Raw genomic sequence first — 17316 nt, 5'->3', positions numbered from 1 at the left:
TCTCAGTCCCGCCCTCTACGTGGCGCTCCTGCTTTCCTCAGGCTGAGGGCGACTTTTCCGCTCCTCGAGGCGTGAGGGGAGCGGGTGGGAGCCGGTTCCCGCGCCCCGGAGACCGGGAGCCAGGCTGGCCGGATCCCCTCCAGGTGCTTAGGGGCGGGAGGGGAAGGGAGAGGCCCCGCTCGGGAGGCGCCAGACACTGGCCTGGTTATTCCCACGGAGGGCGGAGGCTCCCTCCCTGCGGGGCTAGCTTTCTGCGTGAGGGGAGGAGTTCCCCCCTGAGGCCAAGAAGCAGGGTGGGCCTGGCCCAGGGCAGGGGCCGGCAGTCCCGCCCCCAGCAGGGCCTCTCCTCAGGGGATGGGGCAGGCCGGAGGGTCTGGGCCTCCCTCAGGGCGCAGGAGGGAGTGAGGGGCTGCTGGCGGTCCAGGGACTCCTCAGGGTCCAGGAAGGGGAGGGGGAGGTAGGGGCCATTCCCCCCCCCGCGCAAAATGGCCGGCTGGGGCGGGGGGGAAGGTATGGGGCCTCCTGGCCTTCCTCACCCAGGTCTTGAATGGTGCCAGGAAGGACTGGCAGGTGGCAGGACTGATTTCCCTCCCTCTCTCTTTCTTCCCCTCCCAGGCAGACAGACAACGCCTCGGTGTCTTCTCCGCCATCTCCTCCCACCGGCGACATGGAGAAAGCCCCCATGCAGCCATCTCAAGTAAGGGAGGGGGAGGAATAACCGGGGAGAGGCACAGCAGAGGGCAGGAAGGGGGCCTTACCTGCTGCAAGGCTCAGAGAAGGCCAAGCGGGAACAATCGAGCAACACTGCACCCCAAATTGCACCCCAAATTCCCCCGGAAAACAGCTTGCTCCTCTGTGATGCGCACCCTATTGGCCTCCTCCACCCCAGGCTGAAGCCCCCTGCGAGTGAGGGCAGCCCCTATGGCTGCCAATTGAGGACTCTTCTCCCCTCTCCCTGGCTGCTGTAGATCAAGAATTGTTTTCCTGTCCATGTTTGTAGGTTTCTTTTCCTACAAACCTTTGTTCCAGCCATATTAAGAAACTCTTTCTTCCTCTTTTTTTCCATTCCAGGACCAGGTGGCCTTTGAAGAGGTGTCTGTGTATTTCACCAAGGGGGAGTGGGCCCTGTTGAGTCCAGCCCAGAAGACTCTCTACAAAGAGGTCATGCTGGGGAATTTTGAGAACGTGGCCTCTCTGGGTAAGGATCTATTTCTCCCCGACTGTCTCCTTCACTGTGGGAACTTCTCAGTGCTCTGGAGAAGGTGGGAGGGTGTAAGCAGTGGTTTCCTTCCAGGCTGGGCCTTTCCTTCTGTGTGTGTAAGGTGCCCTCACCTCGCAGCTGACTTATGGTAACACATGAGGTTTTAAGTAAGAGATGACCGGAGGTAGTTTGCCATTGCCTGCCTCTGCACATGACCCTGGACTTGCTTGGTAATCTCCTAACCAAGTACTAACCAGCACTATTCCTGCTTAGATCTGTCAATGTAGAAAAGAGCAAGAGTCCAGTAGCACCTATAAGACTAATAAAATTTGTGGTAGGATATGAGCTTCCATGAGTCACAGCTCACTTCTTCAGATACTGACGAGATCCGGCTAGTCTGGGCCATCCAGGTCAGAGCAGGCCTGTCTTACCTATGCTGAGACACTGCTGGGGAGGGAAGTCTGTCAACTTCTCCTCCATTGACTGAGTTCCCCAGAGGTGCTGAGAGCAGGCACAGGACTGCCAATATTAAATGGATGATTCATGGCCCATAATGTACTCTGCATCTCACCTCTCCTCTCTTACCTTCCTGTTGTGTATATCCAGAGCATCAGAGTGAGCCCATATTGGAATTGTTGGATTTCTGTGCACAGGGAACAATTATCATTTTGTTCTTTTTTCTGACAAAAAGGACCTGTGATTACCAAACCTGACCTCATATCCTGGCTGGAAGAAGAGGAAGAACTGTTTCTCCTGATCTCTGATGAAGAGGAAGGATTGGCAGGTAACTATCTAAGACTGTCATAGGACTCTTTGTTGCCTGTGGTTCCTTCCAAGGCCTGTTGTATTTCTGAGGTCCTGTTTGTCCCCACATCTGCTCCTCAGGAGAACCTGGGTGGGTTGTGAATGCTGTAAATAGGCAACGTGCTTCTTCTACCCACTCAGTCCATATTTAGGGTTAGGATCTTAGGGTCAGGATCTCCCAGCCCCGTTGCCCCGAGTTCTGTTTAATTGGCTATGCCAGGGATCAAACCAGGGCTCTTGCACTTGGGGTTTTTTTAAAAAAAATTTTTTATTGGTAAGTACATAATACAAAATTGATACATACACTCCCCATCCTACCTAATTTATTTCAACCCCCACCCTTTCCCTCCCCCTCCTTATAGACTTCCAACAGCTTTCCAACCCTTAACCTATCTTATTACTTAACTTATTTTCAATTATATTCTTCTAAATCATATATGTATTATATCTCTTGCTCTAAGCATATTCAAATTCTCTTATATATACTATATTAAATCCACTAATATATCCGTTCTCTACATCACTATTTAAACTGTATATTTTGAATAAAATCTCCTTAATAATAATACTAGCTTAGATTAATTAATAGCTAAATTTTCCCATTAATGGTAAAGTTACTTTCCTCTTCCATTTAAAACATCACAAATTAATAGTTCTCAAACTGCCACAGTCCTCCTTTCACATCCCATTTTTTTCTAAATATTGTTTCAGTTTCCCCCAATCTGCAATATATTCTCCTGGATCAAGATCTTTGAGTTTTCTTGTCATTTTGTCCATCTCTGCCATGTACAGCAATTTGTAAATCCAATCTTCTATAGTTGGTATTTCTTGTACCTTCCATTTCTGCGCATATAAAAGTCTTGCTGCTGTAATCATGTAAAATAACAATGTTCTGTACTGCGTTGGAACATCTTCCATTCCCAAGTTCAGTAGTAGCAATTCTGGCTTCTTATTTATTTGAGTTTGCAAAACCTCATTAATTACTTCAATTATATCTCCCCAGTATTGCTTAACTACTTCACAAGTCCACCACATGTGGTATAATGATCCTTCATGCTTTTTACATTTCCATTATCTATCTGACATATTGGTATTTCCTAGCGCAATTTTCTTTGGTGTTAAATACCACCTGTACATCATTTTATATACATTCTCTTTAATATTCGTACATGTTGAAATCTTCAATGTATTTTTCCACAAATGCTCCCAAGCTTCCATTGTTATTTCTTTATGAAAATTTATTGCCCATTTCACCATCTGGACTTTAACTGTTTCATCTTCCAACTGTCAGGTTCAGAATGCTTTCCTGTATGTTATAACCAAAGAGACTCCATTTTCATTCTTTTAGTGTTCTGAGTGCTTCATTCACAGGTGCCAAGATGTTCCCTAGCAGCTATCTCACAGAAGAGGAATGTTTTGGCTACAGCTTTTCCAGCCTTGGGAAACTTTCACTTTCTCAGCTTCAAAGGGATTGTTTTGAGAACTATGGGGGGAGGCTGGGCCTGCTGGGTTCTGATACTTTGTACCTTGTTCTTTGCCTATCATTCGTAACAATACACGTGTACCAACCCAGATATTGCATCTGGGCTCGTGGACTCTAATGGTTGCCTTTTTCAGTAAATCTTTTGAAATCAACGGACTCTTGTCTGATTGCAGAAGGTAGTCTGGATACAACTATTATTTAGCCACAGATCTGACACCGTATGCCATTTTAGAAGTATTTTATAAATTTTCGAGATTTCTTTTTTACCTTCTTGTAAAATCACTTCTTCTAGTTCCGAATTTTCCAATCTTATTCCTCCTTTTGAACAGTCCAAGTTGTAAAGATCTCTGATCTGCCTATATTGAAACCATCCATAATGAGGAGAGAACTCTTCTTCCGTTTTTATTTTTAACATTTTATGTTGCATTAATGTTATCTCTTTATAAGTTAAACATTGTTGTTCGTTATAAACAGCTCTCGGATCTATTACTTCATATGGTACCACCCATGAGGGGATTCCATCTTCCATATAGTCCTTATATTTCTAATAATATAATGGTGCAAAAACATAGAGTCCGCTTTTACTTTATCGTACCACAAATAGGCATGCCATCCAAACAGTTTTTTATATCCCTCCAGAGCCAGCAATTTACGGTCTTTTAACGTTATCCAATCTTTTAGCCATACCAAACATATTGCTTCATAATATAGTCTTATATTTGGCAGTTGCAGTCCGCCTCTTTCTTTCGAATCTTGTAATACTTTCATTTTCACCTGGGGTTTCTTACCTGCCCACACAAAGTCTGAGATTTTCCTTTGCCATTTATCGAATTGTTTGAAGTCTCGGATAATTGGAATTGTTTGCAACAAAAACATCGCACATGGTAACACATTCATCTTCACTGCTGCTATTCTTCCTAACCATGACAAGTTTAATTTATTCCATTTTATCAGATCTTTCTATTTGTAGCCACAGTTTCTCATAGTTATTTTTAAATAAGTCTATATTTTTCGCAGTCAGCTCAATACCTAAATACTTCACTTTATTAGTTACCTCACAGTCCGTTATCTCCATTAGTTCTTGCTGTTTTTGCTTTGTCATATTCTTACACAATATCTTCGACTTCTTTTTGTTCACATAAAATCCCGCCAAATCTCCAAATTCCTTTATTTTATCTATTATTTTTGGCATGTTGTCTATTAGATCTTCTACTATTAACATTACATCATCCGCAAATGCTCTGACTTTGTAGGAAAATTCCTTTATTTTTATGCCTTGAATTGTATTGTCCTCTCGTATTTGAATCAACAATATTTCCAAAATCAAAATAAACAACAATGGAGACAAAGGGCAGCCCTGTCTTGTACCTTTGCTTATTTTCAGTTTTTTGGTCAAATGTCATTCACTACAATCGCTGCACATTGGTCTTTATAAATTTCTTTAACTGCTTGTATGAACTTTTCTCCCATTTGCAGCTTCTCCATAGTGGCAAACATGAAGTCCCAATTCAGATTATCAAATGCTTTTTCCGCGTCCACGAAAAAGAAACCAACTTCCTTATCACAATGCTTGTCATAGTATTCAATAGCGTTTATTACTGTCCTTAGATTGTCCTTAATTTGTCTGTTAGGTAGAAATCCAGCCTGTTCTTCTGCAATAAATTCCAACAGCCATCCCTTTAACCTTTCCGCCAAAATTTTTGCAAATATCTTGTAATCATTATTCAACAACAAAATTGGCCGATAATTTTTAACATTAGTCAGATCTTGTCCGTTTTTTGGAATCAACGATATGTTGGCTTCGTTCCATGAGTCAGGAATCTTTTGGCCTTGCAAGATTTCATTCATTACCTTCCTTAAAAAAGGTGCCAATTCATTATCCATCATTTTGTAGAACTTTGCCGTTATTCCATCCGGACCTGGTGCTTTCCCTAGTTTAGTTGATTGTATAGCTTTTTTAATTTCTTCCTCTGTCACTTCCCTGTTTAACTTTTCTTTCCATTCCTCTGACATCATTGGAAGCTTCATTTTCTCCAAATATTCCGCTATTGAGTCTCTGTTCACCTCCTTTTTTTGGTACAATTTTGCATAAAATTTATAGAAAGCTTTGCTAATAGCTGGTTGATCCAACATTATTTTGTCCTCTTCTCGAATCTTAATTATAGTTTTCTTCTCTTTTTTCTTTTTTAATTGCCAAGCTAGATATTTCCCAGGTTTGTTTGCGCCCTCAAATGATTTTTGTTTCATTTTTTTCAAATTCCACTCCAATTCTTTATTATTCATTGCCGTCAATTGTTCCTGCAGAATTTTTATATCCTGATATATTTTCTTCTTCTCTGGTCTTTTCTTAAGTTGTATCTCTTTGGCTTTGATTTTTTCCATAATTTCATATCTCTTTTCTTCCTTTCTCCTTCTGTCTCTTGCATTTAAATCCATTAATATTCCTCTTGTCACAGCTTTGTATGTGTCCCATACCTTGTGAGTTGGTGCATCCTTATTCATGTTATATTGTATAAAGAACTTGGTCTCCCTTCGTAGCAACGCCATATTGTCTTCTATCTGCAGCAAATCCTCATTTATCCTCCATCCTCTTCTTTTAATATTTTTCCCAAATTTCCACATAACTGGGTTGTGATCTGAGCCTACCTTGGGCATTATCTCCACATCCTTAGTCCATAACGCCAGTTCCTTGGAGGCCCAGATCATGTCAATTCTTGATAGTGTAAAATGTCTTGCAGAATAAAATGTATATTGTCTGCTTTTGGGGTTTTGTCTCCTCCATACATCCTCCAGACTTTCTTGTTCTTTAACCACAAAAAAAGATTTTGGCAAAAGTCCTCTTTTTTGTGTGTGCACTTTTGGATTTCTTGTCTTCTTCCAAGTTTGTAACTCCATTGAAGTCGCCTGCCAAAATTATTTGATCATAGGTCAGTTCGTCTAGGTGTTTCTGTAAGTCCTTGAAAAAATTTTCTTTTGCACCATTAGGTGCATAAATTCCAATCACCAAAGTCTTGTTTGAATTCCAGATTATTTCCACTGCTATATACCTTGCTTCTGAATCACATAAAACTAATTTAGGCTGCAGCTCTTCCTTTATATACAATACAACTCCCCTCTTCTTCTTCTTGGAGGCCGCTGCAAATTCATTTCCAAGTTTTGCAAGTTTTAAATATTTTACATCCTGCTTTTTAATGTGTGTCTCTTGCAAACACACTATATTACATTTTTGTTTTAAAAGCCAGTGGAATATAATCTAGCGTTTAGAAGGTGAATTTAGTCCATTTACATTCCAAGATATAATTTTACACTCCATGATCAAATTTTAGCTCTCTTTGGTAAGTCTTTTTCATTGTCTTTGATAAACGTTTCCATCTCCTGACCCGATCTGATATTCCTCCTAATTCCACCAAATTCAAAAGCCAGCCCTTCAGGTATTTCCCATCTGTATCTAATTTTCAAATCTTTTAACATCTGGTCCAGCTCTCTGTACTTTTTCCTCTCCAGCAACACCGATCTGGGCAGCTCTTTCATGATTCTCACCGCTTTCCCATCGACTTCTAATGGATCTTGAAATTGTTTACTCACAATTGACTCTCTAATGCTTATAGTTGTAAATTGCACAATCATATCTCTTGGTAACTTCTTTTGGGCCGCAAATTTTGAATTAATCCTGTATGCCACATCCAGAAAAGCTGCTATTTCTACTTCCTCTTTGCCCAGGTAGCCTGCCAAAATTTCTGTAATATGCTCTTGGGTTAATTTTTCCAAAACTTCCAGGATTCCACGAAATCTAAGTTGTTTTTCCATTTGCTTACATTCCGCTACGGCCATTCTTCCCTTTACTCCTCTCATCTCCGTTCTGTGCACATCCTCCAAGGTGTCAGCCGCATTTTCTACTGCATTAACTCTCTGCTGTGTGACTTGTAGGTCTTTTTGGACTTGGTCCATATTTTTAGATAGCTCTGCCATCTCTGATTTAAATGTCTCTTTAAAGTCCTTCAGATGTTTCGCCATCTCTTGCATCATATCTTTAAGCTCCTTATTTCCTTCCGTGACTTTTTTCTCCATCTCTTTATTTTCCTCTGTAACTTTTTAATCTAAATTTTCCAGCGCCAACTGCCAGTCCTTTTTCGACATTGTGGGGCTAGATTTACTTTGCTCCCACGAGTCCGCTCCTTTCCTTAATTCCGTGGCGCCAATTTATTCTTCTCCTTTATTTTAAAAAGTCCAAATTTAAATAGTTTTTCCAAAAGTTAATGTTTACACAATCCAAAATGCCGGGCGTCTTTTCTCTATGGTCTTGTTTGGGGCTGCTGCCCTTACCCTTATCCAAAATGTCCTACTTCCGTTTTCCTTGAAGTCAAAACTCTACCTTTCTTCAAAATGGCTATATTCCACTTCCGTTGGTTACAAGCCACTTCTCACCCATCTCTTTGTGGTTATGATGTACTTCCTGTTCCTCACTGTTGCACAGCAGCTCTCGCGATACTAAAACTTTCTCACAGTCCGCTATCTCCTCCAAGCCGCAGGTATGTAAACAATATTCACTTTGGTTGTTGGGGGTTTTCCGGGCTGTATTGCCGTGGTCTTGGCATTGTAGTTCCTGACGTTTCGCCAGCAGCTGTGGCTGGCATCTTCAGAGGTGTAGCACCAAAAGACAGAGATCTCTCAGTGTCACAGTGTGGAAAAGATGTAGGTCATTTGTATCTACTCAGGAGGGGTGGGGTTGAGCTGAGTCATTCTGTAAGAGTTTCCCAGGGTGTGGAATGCTAATGGCGGGAGGCTTCACTGTGTCCTGAGGCGGTTCTTTTGCATATGGATTGGTGCTTGATGTGCTAATCTTCTCTGCAGGGCTATTGTCGGGTGTGGAGTGTTTTGTTGGCCTGGTGTTTTTCAGAACTGGAGCCCATGCTCTGTTCATTCTTAAGGTTTCTTCTTTCCTGTTGAAGTTTTGCTTATGCTTGTGAATTTCAATGGCTTCCCTGTGCAGTCTGACAAAGTAGTTGGAAGTGTTGTCCAGTATTTTGGTGTCCTGGAATAAGATACTGTGCCCTGTTTGAGTTAGGCTATGTTCAGCCACTGCTGATTTTTCAGGCTGTCCAAGTCTGCAGTGTCTTTCATGTTCTTTTATTCTTGTCTGGATGCTACGCTTTGTGGTCCCGATGTAAACTTGTCCACAGCTGCAGGGTATACGGTATACTCCTGCAGAGGTGAGGGGATCTCTGCTGTCTTTTGCTGATCGTAGCATCTGTTGTATTTTTCGGGTGGGTCTGAATACTGCTTGAAGGTTATGCTTTTTCATAAGCTTTCCCATCTGATCAGTAATTCCTTTGATATATGGCAAAAACACTTTTCCTGTGGGAGACTGTTTTTCTTTGGTTGTTTGATTCATCCTGGGTTTGATTGCTCTTCGGATTTCATTTCTGGAGTAGCCATTTGCCTGAAGTGCGTGGTTTAGATGATTAATTTCCTCATTGAGAAAGCGCGGCTCACATATCCGTCTTGCACGATCCACTAATGTTTTCATTATGCCTCTTTTCTGTCGGGGGTGGTGATTGGAGTTTTTGTGTAAGTACCGATCAGTGTGAGTTGGTTTCCTGTAGACCTTGTGACCTAACTGAAAGTTTGCTTTGCGGATGACCAAGGTATCCAGGAATGAGAGTTTTCCCTCACTTTCTTTCTCCATTGTGAATTGTATGTTCAGGTGGATGTTGTTGAGATGATTCAAAAACTCCATCAATTCTTCCTCCCCATGGCTCCAAATGATAAATGTATCATCCACAAACCGGAACCATACACTGGGTTTGTGGGGTGCTGATTCTAGAGCTGTTTTTTCAAAATGTTCCATGTAGAAGTTTGCTATAACTGGGCTGAGTGGGCTCCCCATGGCCACCCCATCCATCTGTTCATAGAATTCGTTGTCCCATTGGAAGTAACTGGTTGTCAGACAATGATGGAATAAGGCTGTTACATCCTCTGGGAAAAAGCATAACCTTCAAGCAGTATTCAGACCCACCCGAAAAATACAACAGATGCTACGATCAGCAAAAGACAGCAGAGATCCCCTCACCTCTGCAGGAGTATACCGTATACCCTGCAGCTGTGGACAAGTTTACATCGGGACCACAAAGCGTAGCATCCAGACAAGAATAAAAGAACATGAAAGACACTGCAGACTTGGACAGCCTGAAAAATCAGCAGTGGCTGAACATAGCCTAACTCAAACAGGGCACAGTATCTTATTCCAGGACACCAAAATACTGGACAACACTTCCAACTACTTTGTCAGACTGCACAGGGAAGCCATTGAAATTCACAAGCATAAGCAAAACTTCAACAGGAAAGAAGAAACCTTAAGAATGAACAGAGCATGGGCTCCAGTTCTGAAAAACACCAGGCCAACAAAACACTCCACACCCGACAATAGCCCTGCAGAGAAGATTAGCACATCAAGCACCAATCCATATGCAAAAGAACCGCCTCAGGACACAGTGAAGCCTCCCGCCATTAGCATTCCACACCCTGGGAAACTCTTACAGAATGACTCAGCTCAACCCCACCCCTCCTGAGTAGATACAAATGACCTACATCTTTTCCACACTGTGACACTGAGAGATCTCTGTCTTTTGGTGCTACACCTCTGAAGATGCCAGCCACAGCTGCTGGCGAAACGTCAGGAACTACAATGCCAAGACCACGGCAATACAGCCCGGAAAACCCCCAACAACCATCGTTCTCCGGCCGTGAAAGCCTTCGACAATACAATATTCACTTTTCTGCTCTAACTTCTCTTTAAAAAGTCACTTCTTAGCAGTTTATTTACCGGAACTTACTCAATTATTTATTAAGTCTCTCGCAGTTTTCTAGTTCTCTTTATCACTTTATTTCTTATTGTAATCTGTCCCGAACTGAGAGATAGCAATCTTTACCTTCTTAGATGTTTCTCTTGGGTTGTAATCACTGATTCAATTATCCAGTCGTTTCAAAGTACTTCTTAGTATTGCTGAGGCTTGGGCATGAGGGTCTTATGTCAGAAATTGACTCCAGAGCCGCTGCAGAGATCTTGGCTGCCTGTCTTCAAGCGGGACCTCAAGGGTGGATGGGGGATCATTGCGTAGACCCCCCCCCTCATACCCGAGATCAACACACTCTCGAGGTCTTGAGCGTACTTGCTTGTTCTCCACCTGAGAACGGGGCTATGGGCAATTTGCGCCCCTCCAGCCCCTACAAACAGCGGCACAGACAGCTCAGCTCCCTGAACTGCGTTAGACCTTCATGGATCCCAAACCGGAAGTCACCAGGGCTCTTGCACTTGGAAAGCATGGACTTTCTCACAGAATCATGACCCAAACAGCTCCAGCTAGTGTGCACATGAGCAGACTTTATCTCCTCCTCAACCCCAACAAAGAGCAAGTTTGTCAGTCATTCTGAAGGGCCTGGCCTATAAATATTTGCCAACACTAGAGCCTACCAAAGTAAAATGCAGCAACTTGCAGAAGCAATCCTATTTTTTCCTAGCGTATTTTAACCCCTAAGCGGGATTCCCATCTTTTGATTAACCGACAATTGCATGATGTTCGGAGCAGCCAGTCAGGAAACTCGAGTACCCCAAGCAAAGAGCATAAGTGATATTAACAGGGGAGGTCTGCACAGCAGATACCTCAACACGAGTGGCAAGACAGATACACAGAACATTCATCAGTCAAGTGGGACGGGTAGCCCAGTAGAGAGCCTAGAGCTGAGTTGGATACAGCATGAATTCCGGGAGGAGGATCTCAAGGGGAATGGAGAGTGATGTCATTCCCCAGGCTGAGTGATCTTTTTGAATGTATGCTTGACCTGCTTTCTTCCTGATATGTCCTGAAGAGTTTGTGGGGATCCTATTCCTCTATCTTACTGGAATAGGAGAGAAAGGATGATGATTTATTCCTCAATTGTTGGGTGCCTTTCTGAGGATAGGAGAACATGTCATTCTGTTTATGACCAGGGGAAACATTAAGGGTTAAACACCATAGGGAGGAAATCCCCACTGCCGTTAGCATTGCCATAATCCCATTATCCACCATTGACCTGGGAAGAGGAAATAATGAACCAATGGGTTGTCTGGATACAAACTTCTTAGCCTGTGGCTGCATTCATGGGTAGCTCCTATGACTTGTAATTCAGGCAAAAATGGATTTCTGTAAACAACCAAGAAGGCTAATCCAGTACAACAATAAACCCAACAAGGAAGAAAACCAGCTGAAACAGTTACTAATAGCACTGATTATAATAGTTAAAGTGTTCTACATTAGAATAAATAGTAATTTATTGCAAGAGGTTCCAGGATGTAGTGTGGACTTTAATTAGATTATAGTCAGCCCAGGAGGAAGATTCTTGCAAAATGGGATTTGAGGTTCAAGCTGGCAAGCTTGTTGACCATTGCACTTTTCGGGGTGTTACATCTACTCCCCCAAACGGAGAGACTATCTGCCGTCATACCTACAAAACAAATATTACATACTAATTAATTGGACTATATTTTGCTGTACTTGCCTGGATGCAATCTTCTAGTACTTGGCACTGGACCCTGTAAGGGAAAATAGAAAAAACAAGTAGTTTATCCTACTATATAATTCCCTTAGCGTCTTCCCGACGACATGCATTTATGCTGGTGCGCATGCCTGGGCGCACCAGCATAAAAAGGCCCCGTGGAAGGCCGCTTTCAAGGGCGGCGAGGGCCGGGCAAGGGGGCCCAGCCTGCTGCTGCCAGCTTCGTAACCCAGTTAGCAGCGGGTGGGAAGGGCGGTGCGCCAGCAAGCCATGGGGAAACCACGGAGGAGGCGAAGCGCCTGCTGCCCGCATCCCTCTAACCCCCACCAGAGCCCAGCTGCGTCACCTTCAGTGGGGACAGGGTGAGGGCGACACGCTCTCTCTACCACGTCGGCCCCGCTGGAACCAGGCATACCGCTCTCCACGGGCCCAGCCAAGGGGGCGCAAGCGGACTGCCGCCGCCCTACGAGGCCCGCAGAAGCCGCGGCGCGGCACTCTCCGCCTGCCCGCCCTCCCTGGCTCCCCCCCCATTGCCTCCCTACTTGCCAATCTTCTCCACACCCCTCATGCCTCTCAGCCCTCCCAAGACCCCCTTGCCCCTTTACCTCCCAATCCTCCCCACCCCCCTCTTGCCTCTCCACCCTTCCCAGCCCCTGCTTTCTAGAGCCCGTCATATTTATTTGCACAACGGGCTCTGTTTCTAGTCTTTAATAATAATAATTCTTTTTTCCAACTCTTTTAATATGATGGGGGCAGCAGGATGGTCTAGATCACATGATTTATACAATAAGGAACATACACCTTTATGTTTCTTCCCCTCCATATGAATAATTTCTTCAAATTTAGTAAGTGGCCTAAAGAGTTCCCCTGATTCGTTTAATTTATGAAAGAGGTCTCTTATCTGCAAGTATTGAAACCACCCCAAAGAGCACTCCATCTTCTTTTCGGCTTTCTCTTTAGTAATGTATGCATCTGACTTAAGCCAATCTGAAATACGATCATTTGTTTATTCTTCCAAGAATGGAAAGCTTTAAGTTCTTACCCAGGGCGAAACCAGTTCTGAGCAACAAAGGTCGAAATTGGTGAGATTCCTGAAGCTATTTTTAATCTCACTAAGTCCCAAATCCTGAGTGTATTTTTCAAACATCTACAACAAGATATACGCAGTTTGGGATCAGTCCAGATCATATGAGCTAATTCTTGTTATTAGGTCCTCGGTGGGGGTTTCCTGTTTGCAGTGTGGCTTATATACCGAGGCTGCCTCTTTGTTGTTCATCTAAAAATGGATCTCTGACAGCCAATGTCCCAGTGACATCCTGTTCCCTGTTTAACTGTCCTTACCCAGAGACCTGTCCGTACCATCTAGTAAGTCACAGGACTGAATCCCAACCTAGACTTTTGAAAGTGTGACCAGACACCAAGCCTTTGCATTCTTGCATGTTCTGTTTCAGTTAGTTAATTCCCTCGTTATAGGCTCTGTTTCTGTGTGTACACACTCGGAGGTGCATTCATGCCCAGTTTCTGTTTCTTTCAGCAGATGGTGTGTGGGAGTCAATGACTGAATATCCAGTGATGGAGGGAGAACACATGTTTTCAGATGTGGAAGACAGCATTGAATATTGTGATGTATTAAGGATGGGGGAGCGAAAAACTGTACTTAATGTGAGGAAAAATTACAATGATCTACGAGGTGAAAATTCTCAAACTCCTCCCCTTCAAAAAATGTACAAAGGAGACAATAGGAATGAGTGCCCTGCACACAGAAGAAGTTTCTCTGAAAAATCGGATTTTAATTTGTATTGGAACATCCCTAATAGAGGAAAAACATTTAAATGCCCAGAATATGGAATAGCATCCCTTGAAAAAATTCCCAGCAGGGAGAAACCATATAAATGCCTGGAGCGTGGGAAAAGCTTCAGTCAGAGTGGACAACTGTCTTCCCACCAAAGAATTCATACAGGGGAGAAACCGTATAAATGTTTGGAGTGTGGGAAAAGCTTCAGTCAGCGTGGAAACTTTTTTTCCCACCAAAGAATTCACACAGGGGAGAAACCATATAAATGCTTGGAGTGTGGGAAAAGCTTCAGTTGGCGTGGAGGCCTTTCTTCCCACCAAAGAATTCACACAGGGGAGGAACCGTATAAATGTTTGGATTGTGGGAAAAGCTTCAGTCATCATGGAAGCCTTTCTTTCCACCAAAGAATTCACACAGGGGAGAAACCATATAAATGTTTGGAGTGTGGGAAAAGCTTCAGTCAGAGTGGACAACTGTCTTCCCACCAAAGATTTCACTCAGGGGAGAAACCGTATAAATGCTTGAAGTGTGGGAAAAGCTTCAGTCAACATGGAAGCCTTTCTTCCCACCAAAAACTTCACACTGGGGAGAAACCATATAAATGTTTGGAGTGTGGGAAAAGCTTCAGTCAGCGTGGAAATCTTTTTTCCCACCAAAGAATTCACACAGGGGAGAAACCATATAAATGCTTGGAGTGTGGGAAAAGCTTCAGTCGGCGTGGAGGCCTTTCTTCCCACCAAAGAATTCACACAGGAGAGAAACCATATAAATGTTTGGAGTGTGGGAAAAGCTTCAGTCGGCGTGGAGGCCTTTCTTCCCACCAAATATTTCACTCAGGGGAGAAACCATATAAATGCTTGGAGTGTGGGAAGAGCTTCAGTTGGCGTGGAAACCTTTTTTCCCACCAAAGATTTCACACAGGGGAGGAACCGTATAAATGTTTGGATTGTGGGAAAAGCTTCAGTCATCATGGAAGCCTTTCTTTCCACCAAAGAATTCACACAGGGGAGAAACCATATAAATATTTGGAGTGTGGGAAAAGCTTCAGTCAGAGTGGACAACTGTCTTCCCACCAAAGATTTCACTCAGGGGAGAAATCGTATAAATGCTTGAAGTGTGGGAAAAGCTTCAGTCAGCATGGAAGCCTTTCTTCCCACCAAAGATTTCACACAGGGGAGAAACCGTATAAATGTTTGGAATGTGGGAAAAGCTTCCGTCTGCGTGGAAGCCTTTCTTACCACCAAAGAATTCACACAGGGGAGAAACCATATAAATGCTTGGAGTGTGGGAAAAGCTTCCGTTGGAGTGGACAGCTGTCTTCCCATCAAAGAATTCACACAGGGGAGAAAACGTATAAATGCTTGAAGTGTGAGAAAAGCTTCAGTTGGAGTGGACAACTGTTTTCCCACCAAAGACTTCACGCAGGGGAGAAACCGTATAAATGCTTGGAGTGTGGGAAAAGCTTCAGTCAGAGTGGACAACTGTCTTCCCACCAAAGATTTCACACAGAGGAGAAACCATATAAATGCCTGGAGTGTGGGAAAGGGTTCAGTCAGCGTGGAAGCCTTTCTTCCCACCAAAGAATTCACACAGGGGAGAAACCATATAAATGCTTGGAGTGTGGGAAAAGCTTCCGTCGGAGTGGACAACTGTCTTCTCACCAAAGAGTTCACACAGGGGAGAAACCATATAAATGCTTGGAGTGTGGGAAAAGCTTCCGTCGGAGTGGACAACTGTCTTCTCACCAAAGAGTTCACACAGGGGAGAAACCATATAAATGTTTGGAGTGTGGGAAAAGCTTCAGTCAGAGTGGACAACTGTCTTCCCACCAAAGAATTCACACAGGGGAGAAACCGTATAAATGTTTGGATTGTGGGAAAAGCTTCCGTCATAGTGGAAGCCTTTCTTCTCACCAAAGAATTCACACAGGGGAGAAACCATATAAATGTTTGGCGTGTGGGAAAAGCTTCAGTCGGCGTGGACAACTGTCTTCCCACCAAAGAATTCACTCAGGGAAGAAACCGTATAAATGCTTGGAGTGTGGAAAAAGCTTCAGTCGGTGTGAACATCTGTCTTCTCACCAAAGAATTCACACAGGGGAAAAACCATATAAATGTCTGGTGTGTGGGAAAAGCTTCAGTCAGCGTGGAAGCCTTTCTGACCACCAAAGATTTCACACAGGGGAGAAACCATATAAATGCCTGGAGTGTGGGAAAAGCTTCAGTCAGCGTGGAAGCCTTTCTTCCCACCAAAGAATTCACACAGGGGAGAAACCATATAAATGCTTGGAGTGTGGGAAAAGCTTCCGTCGGAGTGAGCAACTGTCTTCTCACCAAAGAGTTCACACAGGGGAGAAACCATATAAATGCTTGGAGCGTGGGAAAAGCTTCAGTCAGAGTGGACAACTGTCTTCCCACCAAAGATTTCACATGGGTGAAACCATATAAACGCCTGGACTGTGGAAAAAGTTTCAGTCACATTGGAAACTTTAATCACCACCAAAGAATTTACATGGGAGAAAGCATGTAAATGACTGGAGTGTGGAAAAAGCTTCATTCTGAGTGGACGACTCTCTTCCCACCAAAGAATTCACACAGGGAAGAAAACGCATAAATGCTTGGAGTATGGGAAATGCTTTAGTCGGAGTGGGTGATTGCCTTTCCACCAAAGAAGACTGTTCAGATAAAAAATCCACTCTTGAGTAAGGAATAACGTTTTAGAAGCCTCCTTGACACAACATTTCTCTGATCAACAGCATAATATATGTGACATCAAAGTAGCAACTTTATTTTGTAGCGCATAAAGGGCTCAATCAATGTACACAATATGTACTGTTGCAGAAAGAAGCTCAGTGGATTTTTTTCCTGAACAGTATGGAGCCTCATGGTCTCAATAGTGAACTGTTACTGAATAGTTTTTTAGGATGACAGTCTCACTAGGATTAGGTCGCTGCACCTTTAACTTTATTAGGATGAAGGTTGAGACAACTGAAATAGAAAAGAGACAATTACCTTTGAGACTCTATGAGAACTCTTCGATACTTACCTGTTTCATGGTCCCGGAGCAACTACCCTGACTCCTATTGAATACCACGAGGGGGGGAATGTTCTGTCCATTACAGACTGTCTTTGTATGAATCATAACATTGTATGTATATACTGTTACTGAGTTGCTGAATTTGTATGAAGCATTTTCACGTGTTATGAGCACTGTCACTTTAAAAATACTGTAAACTAGAAAATTGTGCTGTTCTTTCGCAGGTGGAATTTTCCACAACTACACCGGAAAGGGCAGATCCCTTCTGGAGAGCCAAGGGGAAAGAGTGCAGTCCCAGACTGCATTGATCAGACTGCATGGCTGGGTGTTGCCCCTTCTCATCCAGGCAAGTTACGCCATTTCAGGTCTGCCAACCTGCTCCCCTCCTCCTCCTGCCTCACTAAACAGGCAAAGAATAATTGGGGCCATGCAAGCCAAGCAGCACACGGAGGGGAATGGGGCACC

The 17316-nt window shown here is 43.5% G+C and overlaps 1 protein-coding gene across 1 annotated transcript; it reads left to right on the top strand.

Moving 5' to 3' along the window:
* The first annotated feature begins 30 nt into the window (after nucleotides 1-30).
* LOC129334970 (zinc finger protein 420-like) lies at nucleotides 31-17196 on the top strand. Its single transcript, XM_054987367.1, has 5 exons — nucleotides 31-143; nucleotides 620-697; nucleotides 1072-1198; nucleotides 1893-1985; nucleotides 13555-17196. Exons 2-5 carry the CDS (start codon nucleotides 668-670, stop codon nucleotides 16260-16262), a joined length of 2958 nt encoding a protein of 985 aa, XP_054843342.1. The 5' UTR covers nucleotides 31-143; nucleotides 620-667; the 3' UTR covers nucleotides 16263-17196.
* The last annotated feature ends 120 nt before the right edge of the window (nucleotides 17197-17316 follow it).

This window comes from Eublepharis macularius, chromosome 8 (assembly GCF_028583425.1).
Source record: "Eublepharis macularius isolate TG4126 chromosome 8, MPM_Emac_v1.0, whole genome shotgun sequence".
NCBI lineage: Eukaryota > Metazoa > Chordata > Lepidosauria > Squamata > Eublepharidae > Eublepharis > Eublepharis macularius.
The sequence above is the reverse complement of the archived record's forward strand: the minus strand, read 5'-3'. Positions and strand labels throughout refer to the sequence as shown.